General features: G+C 42.4%; 1 protein-coding gene across 1 annotated transcript; it reads left to right on the plus strand.

Annotated features, from left to right (window-relative positions):
• The first annotated feature begins 119 nt into the window (after positions 1–119).
• On the plus strand, positions 120–12,275 carry kctd6a (potassium channel tetramerization domain containing 6a). Its single transcript, XM_052018119.1, has 4 exons — positions 120–183; positions 8,322–8,391; positions 8,637–8,892; positions 9,977–12,275. The coding sequence occupies exons 3-4, from the start codon at positions 8,866–8,868 to the stop codon at positions 10,661–10,663; spliced, it is 714 nt and encodes a 237-aa protein (XP_051874079.1). The 5' UTR covers positions 120–183; positions 8,322–8,391; positions 8,637–8,865; the 3' UTR covers positions 10,664–12,275.

The raw sequence follows: 12,275 nt of genomic DNA on the forward strand, positions 1-12,275 counted from the left end.
CTTCGGTTTTGACCAATGCGAGCTGCGCGTACTCTGGCGGGACATGCTCTGCTCGCATTGGTGAGTGGGGTAACACGGCCCCGCCCTCCGCCTGTTACGTCATCCCTTCCAGCTCAAAGGGGAGGCGCAATGTTGACGCGTGTCAGAAGGAAACAGGTTATTCTGACAGATGTGATGGAAGAGGTAGGCAGCTTCATCGGCCACTGTAAATTAGCAGGGGTGGACTCTGGGGAGGATAAAATAGGAGGGGCAGAGGTTTAAAGTGAGAGGGGAAAGATTTAAAAGGGGATCTGATGGGTACGTTTTTCCACAGAGGGTGGTGGGTATGTGGAATGAGCTGTCAGAAGGAATGGTAGAAAGAGATATAATTACATTGTTTAAAAAAACATTTGGAGAGATACACAGACAGAAAAGGTTTAGAGGGTGATGGCCAAACACAAACAAATGGGATTAGCTTAGATAAACATCTTGGTCAGCAAGGGCGAGTTTCCATTCTGTATGTCCGTAAAGTTCTAATCTCTGTATAAAATTATTTTCTAAGAAGGATGTGGGAGCGTTGGAAAGGGTGCAGAGGAGATTTACCAGGATGCTGCCTGGTTTAGAGAGTATGCATTATGAGGAGAGACTAAGGGAGCTAGGGCTGTTCTCATTGGAGAGAAGGAGGATGAGAGGAGACATGATAGAGGTATACAAAATAGTAAGAGGAATAGACAGAGTAGACAGCCAGCGCCTCTTTCCCAGGGCACCAATGCTCAATACAAAGGGCATGGCTTTAAAGTGATGGGTGGGAAGTTCAAGGGGGATATCAGAGGAAGGTTTTTTTACCCAGAGAGTGGTTGGGCCATGGAATGCGCTGCCTGGGATGGTGGTGGAGGCAGGTACATTGGTCAAATTCAAGAGATTTCTAGATAAGCATACGGAAGAATTTAACATATGTGGGAGGAAGGGGTTAGATAGTCTTAGGCGAGGTTTAAAGGTCAGCACAACGTTGTGGGCCAAAAGGCCTGTATTGTTCTGTATTGTTCTATGATTCTATGATAACTCTATGAATCTGCTTTATGTTTAGTGCATACTCAGAGGGCTCAGGGCCTTTTACTGTGATGTATCTCTCTATGACTCTTAAAAAATCAGGCAAAGTTAGGGAAGAAATTAAGTGTGTTACTGGTATGGTAGTCTTGCTACTATTGCTGATTTAAATCATTTATACTTATTGTGTCCACCACTTTCTTACCATTAAACTGCATTGGTTTACTATCACCTCTGGATGAAGTTAACATGGTTTTGTCAAAGGAAAATCACGCTTGACCAATTTCTTGGAGTTCTTTGAAGATGTAAGGTGCTGTGGGTAAAGTGAAAACAATGGTTGCACTTTACTTCAGTTTTTAGAAGGAATATGTTAAGGTGCCACCAGCAAAGTTTATTGCTTTAAATATAAGCCTATGGGATAGGAGGTAGTATTGGTGTGGCTAGAGTATTGGCTCGCTAACAAGAAACCGAGAGTAGGCATAAATGGATCTTTCTTTGATTGGTAAGATGTAATGAGTGGTGTGTAAAGGAATCGGTGTTGGAGCCTCAACTTTTCACAAATTATATAAATGACCTGCACGAAGGCACTGAAAGTATGATTACTAAATCTGCTGAAGACACATAGAGAATAAGTTGTGAAGACAAAAGAAAGCTACAAAGAGATATAGATAGGAAAAGTGAGTGAGCAAAGATCTGGCAAAAGGAATATAATATGAGAAAATGTGAAGTTGTCCATTTAGTAAAAATAAAGAAACATTTTCCAAATGGTGGGAGGTATGCTGAGCTCTGACTTACAGAGATCTGGAAGTCTTAGTGCAAGATTCACAAAAGAATAATATGCTGGAGCAGCAAGTAGTTAGGAAAGTTATTAGAATGTTATCATGTGTCACAAGGGATATTGAATATAAAAATAAGGGAATTTGGTTCAGTTATATGGGGCATTGGTGAGATTGTATTTGCAGTGTGCACAGTATTGCTCTCCTTATTTAAGAAAGAATGTAAGTGTTGGATATCATTGGAAGCAACTTAGAGAGGATATACCAGGAATAAGTGGTTGTCTTATGAGATAAGATAAGGTACCTTTATTAGTCACATGTACATCGAAACACACAGTGAAATACATCTTTTTGTGTAGAGTGTTCTGGGGACAGCCCGCAAGTGTCGCCACGCTTCTGGCGCCAACATAGCATGCCCACAACTTCCTAACCTGTACTCCTTTGGAATGTAGGAGGAAACCGGAGCATCCGGAGGAAACCCACGAGCAGATAGACTTGGCATGTATCTGCTGTTGTTTGGAGGAATGAGAGGGGACTTGATTGAAACATGAGAGATTTTGTGGGGATGTGGAGAAGATGATACTAAATTCAGGGGGTCACTGTTTAAAATTAAAATAAGGGATTCCCCATTTAAGTCAGTTGAGGTGAATTCTTTTCTCTCTCAGGGTTGTGAGTCTTTGGAATTCATTTGCACAAAGGGCAGTAGAAGTAAAGTCTGAATATCTTTAAGGCAGGAGTAGATGGATTCTTAATAAATCAGACCACCAGGCTGTGCTCCTTCTCCCTGCATACAAACAGAAACTGAAATGGGAGGATCCAGTACAGAAAGCCATATAGTGCTGCTCTGATGAAATAGATAAGCTTCTACACGACTGCTTTGAATCAGCGGACTGGTCCATGTTCAAAGACTCAGCTGCCAGCCTTGATGAGTATGCCATCACCATCACAGACTTCATCAGCAAGTGTGCTGAGGACTGTGTACCAAAGAGGACAATCAGGGTGTTCCCAAACCAGAACCCGTGGATGAACCGGGGAGATCCACTCCCTACTGAAGTCGAGGACTGCAGCATTCAAATCAGGTGACCCTGACCCCAACAAGAAATTGGGATATGACCTCCGGAAAGCTATCAGAGATGCAAAGAGAAAATAGCAGTCCAAAATAGAGTCCCAGACCAGCCGTCAATTGTGGCAGGGCTTATGTTCTATAACGGGCTACAAAATGAAGTTGGACAGCATCGCCAACAACAGCACATCCCTTCCCGATCAGCTTAATGCATTCTCTGCATGTTTTGAACAGAAGGTTCGTCACCACCCACCCTGACAGCCTCCAATGCACCTGAACAGGTGGTCACCACTGGGGACATAAGATCAGTCTTCTGGAGAGTGAACCCACAGAAAGTATCTGGCCCGGATGGTGTCCCTGGCCATGTCCTCCGATATTGTGCTGATCAGCTGGCATATTTAACCTCTCCCTGCTTCAATCTGTAGTCAATAAACAACAGTCCATGTAGTTTTAAGAAGACTACTATCATCCCGGTTCCTAAGAAAAACAAGGTAACATGCCTTAATGACTACTGACCAGTGGCTCTGATATCCACCATCATGAAGTGCTTCAAGCGGCTTGTCGTGGCACTCATTAACTCCAGCCTCCTGGAAAACCTCAACCCACTGCAATTTGCCTACCGCTGAAACAGGTATACAGTGGACGCCATCTCTCTGGCCCTACACTCATCTCTGGAGCCTCTGGACAGTAAAGACACCTACGTTAGACTACTGTTTATTGACTACAGCTCCTTCAATACTATAATTCCAAGCAAACTCATCACCGTCGACATTTTATCCTGATGTGAGATCTATCTAACCCTCCCCTCCCACAAAGCCCTCCATTTTTCTATCATTCATGTGCCTATCTAAGAGTCTCTTAAATGTCCCTAATGTATCAGCCTCCACAACCTCTGCTAGCAGTGCATTCCACACACCCACCACTCTCTGTAAAAAACAAAACTTACCTCCGATATCCCCCCAAAACCTTCCTCCAATCACCTTAAAATTAGGCCCCTCGTGTTAGTCATTTTCACCCTGTGGAAAAGTCTCTGACTGTCCACTCGATCTATGCCTCTTATCATCAAGTCACCTCTATCAAGTCACCTCTCATCCTCCTTCTCTCCAAAGACAAAAGCTTAGCTCACTCAACCTATTCTCATAAGACATGCTCTCTAATCCAGGCAGCATCCTGGTAAATCTCCTATGCACTCTCTCTAAAGTTTCCACATCTTTCCTGTAATGAGGCAACCAGAACTGAACACAATACTCAAAGTGTGGTCTAACCAGAGTTCTATAGAGCTGCAACATTACCTCGCGGCTCCTGAACTCAATACCCCGACTAATGAAGGCCAACACACCATACGCCTTCTTAACAACCCAATCAACCTGTGCGGCAACCTTGAGGGGTCTATGGACCTCTGTTCCTCCACACTGCTAAGAGTCCTGACATTAAGCTTGCATTCTGCAGGTTCGATCTTCCAAAGTGTATCACTTCATACTTTTCTGGGTTGAACTCCATCTGCCACTTCTGCATCCTATCAATGTCCTGTTGTAACCTACAGCAACCTTCTACACTATCCACAACACCACCAACCTTTGTGTCATCTGCAAACTTACTAACCCACCCTTCCATATCCTCATCCAAGTCATTTATGAAAATCACAAAGAGCAGGGGTCCCAGAACAGATCCCTGCAGAACACGACTGGTCACCGACCTCCAGGCAGAATACGCTCCATCTACCACCACCCTCTGTCTTCTATGGGCAAGCCGATTTTGAATCCACACAACCAAGTTTCCCTGGATCCCATGCCTCCTGACTTTCTGAATGAGCCTTCCATGAGGAACCTTATCAAATGCCTTACTAAAATCCATGTACACCACATCCACTGCTCTTCCTTCATCAATGTGCTTTGTCACATCCTCAAAGAATTCAGTCGGGCTCACGAGGCACAACCTACCTCTCACAAAGGCATGCTGACTGTCCCTAATCAGCCTATGCTTCTCCAAATGCCCATAAATCCTGTCTCTAAGAATCTTCTCCAATAATTTGCCATCCACTGAAGTAAGACTCACTGGTCTATAATTCTCAGGGTTATCCCTACTCCCTTTCTTAAACAAAGGAACAACACTTGCCACCCTCCAATCATGTGGCACTACTCCTGTGGCCAGTGAGGACGCGAAGATTGTTGCCAAAGGCGCAGCAATCTCTTCCCTTGCTTCCTGTAATAACCTTGGATATATCCCATCCGGCCCCGGTGACTCATCTATCCTAATGTTTTTCAAAAGTTCCAGCACATCCTTTTTCCTCGCGTCGATATGCTCTAGCATATCAGCCTGTTATATGCCATCCTCACAAACGTCAAGGTCTCTCTCACTGGTGAATACCAAAGCAAAGTATTCATTAAGGACCTCCCTACCTCTTCTGAATTCAGGCACATGTTTCCTCTTTCATCCCTGATCGGTCCTACCCTCACTCGGTCATCCTTCTATTCTTCACATACCTGTATGTGTAGAACACCTTGAGGTTTTCCTTAATCCTACTTGCCAGGGCCATCTCATGCCCCCTTTTAGCTCTCCTGTCCATTCTTCAACTCGCCACCTCCCTCTGCAATTGGATCTTTGACTTTCTGACCAACAGACCGCAATTAGTGAGGATAGGCAACAACACCTCCAGCACGATTATTCTCAACACTGGTGCCCACAAGACTGCATCCCCAGCCCCCTACCCTATTTCCTATACACTCATGACTGCATGGCCAGATTCTGCTCCAACTCCATCTACAAGTTTGCGGATGATACCACCGTAGTGGGCTGTATCTCAAACAGCAATGAGTCGGAGTACAGGAAGGAAATAGAGAGCTTAGTGACATGGTGTCGTGACAACAACCTTTCTCTCAATGTCAGCAAAATAAAAGAGCTGGTCATTGACTTCTGGAAAAGGGGTGATGCATATGCACCTGTCTACATCAATGGTGCTGAGGTCGAGAGGATTGAGAGCTTCAAGTTCCTAGGAGTGAACATCATCAATAGCCTGTCCTAGTCCAACCACGTAGGTGCCATGGCCAGGAAAGCTCACCAGCACCTGTACTTCCGCAGGAGGCTAAAAAAATTCAGTATGTCCTCTTTGACACTCACCAACTTTTATCAATGCACTATAGAAAGCATCCTATCTGGATGCATCACGGCTTGGTATGGCAACTGCTCTGCCTGTGACTGCAAGAAACTGCCGAGAGTTGTGGACACAGCCCAGCACATCTCAGAAACCAGCCTCCCCTTCATAGACTCTGCCTACACTTCTCGCTGCCTTGGTGAAGCAGCCAGCATAATCAAAGACCCCACCCACCCCGGACATTCTCTCTTCTCCCCTCTCCCATCAGGCAGAAGATACAGGAGCCTGAGGGCATATACCACCAGGCTCAAGGACAGATTCTATCCTGCTGTTATAAAATGAGATTATATGATGCTATCATACAATGAGATAGCATCTTGACCTCACAATCTACCTTGCACCTTATAGTCTTGCACTGCACTTTCTCTGTAGCTATGACACTTTACTCTGCATTCTGTTATTGTTTTTTCACTTTACTACCTGAATGCACTGTGTAATGAATTGATCTGTACGATCGGTATGCAAGACAAGTTTCTCACTGTACCTCGGTACAAGTGATAATAATAAACCAATACCAATACCAAAAGGCCGTAAGGTTGCTGTGGATGGACAGGAATGCAGAATTGAGGTTACAATCAAATTAGGCATAATCTTATAAAATGGCAGAGTAGACTAGAGGGGAAAGTTGCCTTCATCTGCTCCTACTTCGAATACTTGTGTGCCCTGGACCCATGCCCTCAACTCGTTACCCTCCCCAAACACCGCTCCCTCATCTCCCACTTCCACCTACTGCTCCTGCTCACCTGCCTTGGACTCCCTTGTGTAGTGATGTCTTGAAGCTGACATGTTTAACCTGAAAAAAGATCTTCCTTTGTCTTGGATATGATTCCACCTAGCAAAGAATTCCGTCCCTGATTCTTAATTTTACCGAGGCTCCTTAATGCCCTTCTTGATCAGATGTTGTCTTGATGTCAAGGGCAGTTACCCCCACTTCATCTCTGATTTCAATTCTTTGCACTATGTTTGGACCAGACAACAACAAAATCTTGAACCACGTTGGTGTATCAGGACACAAACTGAGCAAGTAAATACAGTGACACTATCAACATGCAAAATTGCAACAGGCTGCCTTAAAAGCCTTTCCTATTCCTTGCTCATATTTGTTATCTGGTATTGTGTCAAATATTAATTGGAGGGAAGTAGCTGATTCAAGAGCCAGGTGATTAGCAGTAGTCATCAGCCAATGCTCTCATCAAGAAACAGATTTTGCTGCAGTATTATCCACTACCGTATCATTGACAACATTACTAGAATCAACTAGAACAAATATATGGCAAAAAGAATGAAAGAAACTAGGCAACAAAGCTACCAATATGAGGATGTTTCTCCCAGTTAGGAGGTAGTGTCTGGGTGCAATTACATGGCAGAGCCCCAGCAGATGGAAAGTGAGATTTGGTTTGCAGTTTTTTCATGGGGCCACATCACAACTGGCTATAATGCTTATAAGAAGAAAATCATAGGTCATCTCCTGAGGTGCTTGCAGCATAGTACACAAGGCAAAATTTAGTAACAGGAATACCTGAAACAATGGTCTGTGCAAACAGGAAAGTTGACATGGAGACATGGCATCATGGTCTGGTACAGCAATTCAAACGCACAGGAACCTAAGAAGCTGCAGAGAATAGTGGACTCTGCCCAATACATCACGGGCACCTCCCTCCCCACTATTGGTAATATCTACAGGAGGCATTGCCTCAAGAAGGCAACATCCATCGTCAAAGATTCCCGCCATCTGGGCCATACCATCGTTTCGTAGCTACCATCGGGCAGGAGGTACAGAAGCCTGAAGTCCCACACCACCAGGTTCAAGAACAGCCACTTCCCTTCATCCATTCAGTTCTTGAACCAACTGGCAAAACTCTAATCACTACAATTTAACAACACTATGACCACTTAGATCACTTTACACTAACATGGACTTTTTTGTTCTAATTGTGTTTTTTCCTGTAAAGATTGTGTATAATTTATCCTTAAATCATTGGAGGTATTTAAAGTGGAGGTGGATTTTTTTTAAGAGATTAGGAAATTGAGGGCTATGGAGAACTGGTAGAGGAGTTAAGGTAGAGGATAGATCAGCCATGATTATAACGAATGCCTTTGGCGGCTTGAGGGGCCAAGTGGGCTTCTCATGCACCTAATATCATGTGTGAACCAAACTGGGTGAAAGACCAAGTTTTGCCATAATGAGATCTTCAAGAGCAAGTCATTTTAACCATGTTCATTGCATTTATGGATTCATTGCAAGTGAACAAATTGATTGGAAAAAGTCAAAAAAACTTAGATTTGCCTTTTTTATTGATTGCAGAAAATTCATGTAAGAAACACGCAGCAGACCAGCAGCGTCTGTGGAGGGAGAAACATGGTTAACGTTTCAGGTCGATAACTTTTCATCAAATCATGCTTTGCTCAGGAACAGCTTCTTCACCTCCGCCATCAAATTTCTGAATGGTCCATGAACCCATGAACACTGCCTCATTATTCCTCTTTTGCACTATTTATTTATTATTGCAACTTGCAAATGTCTTGCACTGTACTGCTGCCACAAAACAACAACTTTCACTACAAATGTCCGTGATAATCCTGATTCTAATTTTGATTCTGCCTGTCAATCATTTCACAGGATAAAATTCTCTGCCTTCATGAATGATGGTGGCACTCAGTTCAAATGGTCACAGCTGTTGTTAATGGTTTGGCCTGCCGTGCTCAGTGCGCATGCTCGGCTGCCTGCCTGCCTGACGGCGACTCCAGGCAGGCACGACGACGACGGTATCGCGGAGCGGTTGTCGGTACCGGTTCTGCCGAGGGACAAATCAATTCCCCGGGGCTGAGGGGTAAAAGATCGCGGCCAGATGGACAATGGAGACTGGGGCCAGATGGTGAGTACGTCTGTGGGAGGATTGAAGTTACGCCTCGGGCCGCAGTAACCCCGCAGGCGGAGCTGGGGCTTCAGGCGGAGCTGCTGCGTGGCGGCCGGCCGGCCGAGTGAGGCACTGGGCGAGCTGCCCCCGCCAGTGATCGCTGACCCGCATGGTTGTGGGCGCTGAGCTTTGCTGAACGGGCAGAGCCACGCTGTGAGTACTGCTGAGCCAAGCCGTTTCAGCTGTTGCTAGTCTTTCTGCCAATGACAAGACATCGGGAGAGAGCTGAGATTGAAAACCATTTGTTGCTTTTATTTGTCTCAGCTACACGCAATTAGCAATCCCTCTGTAACGCAGGGAGGGAAGTTTCTACTTTGGTCAATGTAACATTAATTTTGTTTTTCATCTTATGTTGGTATTAATGTGACTTTTGAATCCATTTGCTATTTCCCCATCCCTTCTCTTTTAGGAACTTCGTTAAGATTAAATCAATGAAGAAATGGGCCACATGATTTTGTATAGTTACTAGAATGTGTGTTCTTCTGGTACCTTTTTATTGCATTATCTGATTTAATCTATGCTGGTAAACATACAGTACATTGCATTGTCGGCGTAATATGTACAGAAGTCTGATGTCAAATGAACCGGTTAATATGAAATACAGTTTAAGAAGCGGTATTTAATCTCGACAATGGGGGGGGGGGGGAACTACTTCAAATTCTATAGCGCCATTAGAGCTAGAGTAAATTTATTTAATTTTTATGCACTCTTAAGGTTCTGGCTTTAATTTTGTCGTGGGATTTGGATTTGTATAATAGCACAATGAAATACTTTTTACATAATTAATTCAGCCAAAAATTTTATGGAATCGCTAACGGGATAATCATTTTTACACAGTGGATCGTTAGGGCCTGCAATGCATTGCTGGGGGTTGTGGCAGAGACGTTGTAGTGTTCAAAGGGGAGTTGGAAAGAAGCTCTATGGAGGATTGGGAGTAGCTGGATTGTTGTTATGTATTTATTTAATTAGCTGAATAACTCCCTTCCAAGCTTTAACAATTCTTTGATTCTATCATATTCTGGTTTTGCTTTTCTTTTTTCAGATGGGTGACCCAGTCACTCTTAATGTTGGAGGACATTTGTATTCAACATCAATTTCCACACTAACAAGGTACCCAGACTCCATGTTAGGCGTAATGTTCAGGGGAGATTTTCCCACTGCCAAAGACTCCCAAGGAAATTATTTCATTGATAGAGATGGACCTCTCTTCAGATACATCTTGAATTTTCTAAGGACAGCAGATCTAACACTACCTCATGGCTTTAAAGAAATTGATCTCCTTAGAAAAGAAGCTGATTTTTATCAGATAGAACCTTTAATTCACTGTCTGAATGACCCTAAGCCTCTTTACTCGTTAGATACCTTTGAGGAGGTGGTGGAACTGTCTAGCACACGCAAACTTTCCAAATACTCCAATCCGGTAGCTGTTATAATAACGCAACTGACAATCACAACGAAAGTGCACGCTCTCCTGGAGGGTATCTCAAACTATTTCACAAAATGGAATAAACACATGATGGACACCAGAGATTTTCAGGTGTCCTTCACATTTGGACCCTGTGATTATCACCAGGAGGTGTCTCTTCGTGTTCATCTGATGGAATACATTGCAAAGCAGGGGTTTACTATTAGAATGACAAGGGTACATCACATGAGTGAGAGAGCAAATGAAAATACCGTGGAACACAACTGGACTTTTTGTAGACTGGCACGGAAAACTGACGAATGAGCATCCTCGCAATACCAAATGTTAGCTATGCCATGGATCACTGTATACAGAATTTATTTGAATACCCAGGTAACCATGTTCTGCAACTCAGTAATGTTTTGTACATTATCCATATTATGCATACTGTAACCAAATACTGTTGAAATGAGATAGTAAGATGTATATTCCTTTAATATTGAAATTTTGATTAACTTTTTAAATAGTACTTGTTAATTGTTTCCTAATATTGATGTACTTTTTGTTGGTTCTCCCTATGTACTTATGAAATAGAGTTTAATAAAGTGTCTTTCATTTATGTAATAGTGGAGTTTGGATCTATAAATCTTACCAACCCAATATGTTTTAAGGTAGTCTGTAAAATATGGGTGCAGATTAAAATGATTGCTGATATTCTTGTAGCTCTCTCAGTACATGTGAGCACACTTCAGTAGTTTAAAATGCCTCATTGTTTAAAATCTTTGCAAAATCCTTGAATTTACAGATATGCATTCATTTTTACAGGCATTTGGAAGTTGGTCTACATTTTAAATAAAAGGTTGAGCCTTTAAATGTTCTAGCGAGTTGTTGAAGTATCATGCAGTAGTTGTCAATGGAAGGAGCTAGGATTTTAGATGAACTAAACATAGTAGTTCTAACCACTATTGGTTGTACATGAATTTTGAACCTTTGCATGAATCACTTGACAATTAGTTAAGTTTCAATATAAACATCTTTGTTTTGCATCTATACCATATCAGTGCCAGTTTACATATCATAGTATACTTCTAAACTGCCATATGATTGTGATGTTGATGAAGTAGTGTGATTAACAACTGTATCTTACCATTGTCATATCCATCCCAGACTACAAAACAATTTGGTTAGTTTGAGTATTTAGAAGTGAATGGAATCCAGTCAGTTCCAACATAATGTGTCAAACCTATGTTGAAACTATGTACAGCTGTCAAACAGAATTATCACTTAAATGTCTGATTAACCAGAAAGTTTTAAGAAAAGCATTGCTAACTGCAACCATTATCACGTGTCGATTTTAGGCTGTGTCTGATTTCAAATTATTCACGTTTGATCCAATTGGTCTTGGTCTCATGGTGATTTCATGCACCAGCAACCAGCTTCCTGATAAAGTTAGCAGGGTATTTTGACCAACCAGATGTAATTTCAGCATATTAGAATTCTATCTAAAAGTGAAATTTTGAATATTGATATTTTTCTAAATTTAACAGCTCTGGACCTCTCCAACAGCATAATTGCAAGGAGAAGGGACCGATTGTTAACATTTGATATGGATTTTTTGGGAATGAACTGTTTAAAACATTGCTTTATGGATTCATTTAACAATGAAAAGGCTGCATTTGCTAACATAATCAGATGTTTCAGATATGTTGTTGTAGAGGCATAATTTTAATAAAACACACTTAAATCCTTGAGCAATTTATTCAAAATATGATAATTGTTTTAATTTGAAAAGTTTAATTGAATCAACAATTTTTAATATTTTTTCCAAGTCAGAAATAAACTAATCTACACACACACGCAAAATGCTGGAGGATCTCAGCAGGTCAGGCAGCATCTATGGAGAGAAATGAACAGTTGGCGTTTCAGGTCAAGACCC

Source organism: Pristis pectinata, chromosome 6 (genome assembly GCF_009764475.1).
Source record: "Pristis pectinata isolate sPriPec2 chromosome 6, sPriPec2.1.pri, whole genome shotgun sequence".
NCBI lineage: Eukaryota > Metazoa > Chordata > Chondrichthyes > Rhinopristiformes > Pristidae > Pristis > Pristis pectinata.

Bases quoted from the DNA above. Each gene is read 5' to 3' on its own strand.
- kctd6a (XM_052018119.1), top strand. From the start codon at position 8,866: ATGGACAATGGAGACTGGGGCCAGATG. The intron at 8,893-9,976 runs GTGAGTACGTCT...TTCTTTTTTCAG, and splicing joins ATGGAGACTGGGGCCAGATG to ATGGGTGACCCAGTCACTCT.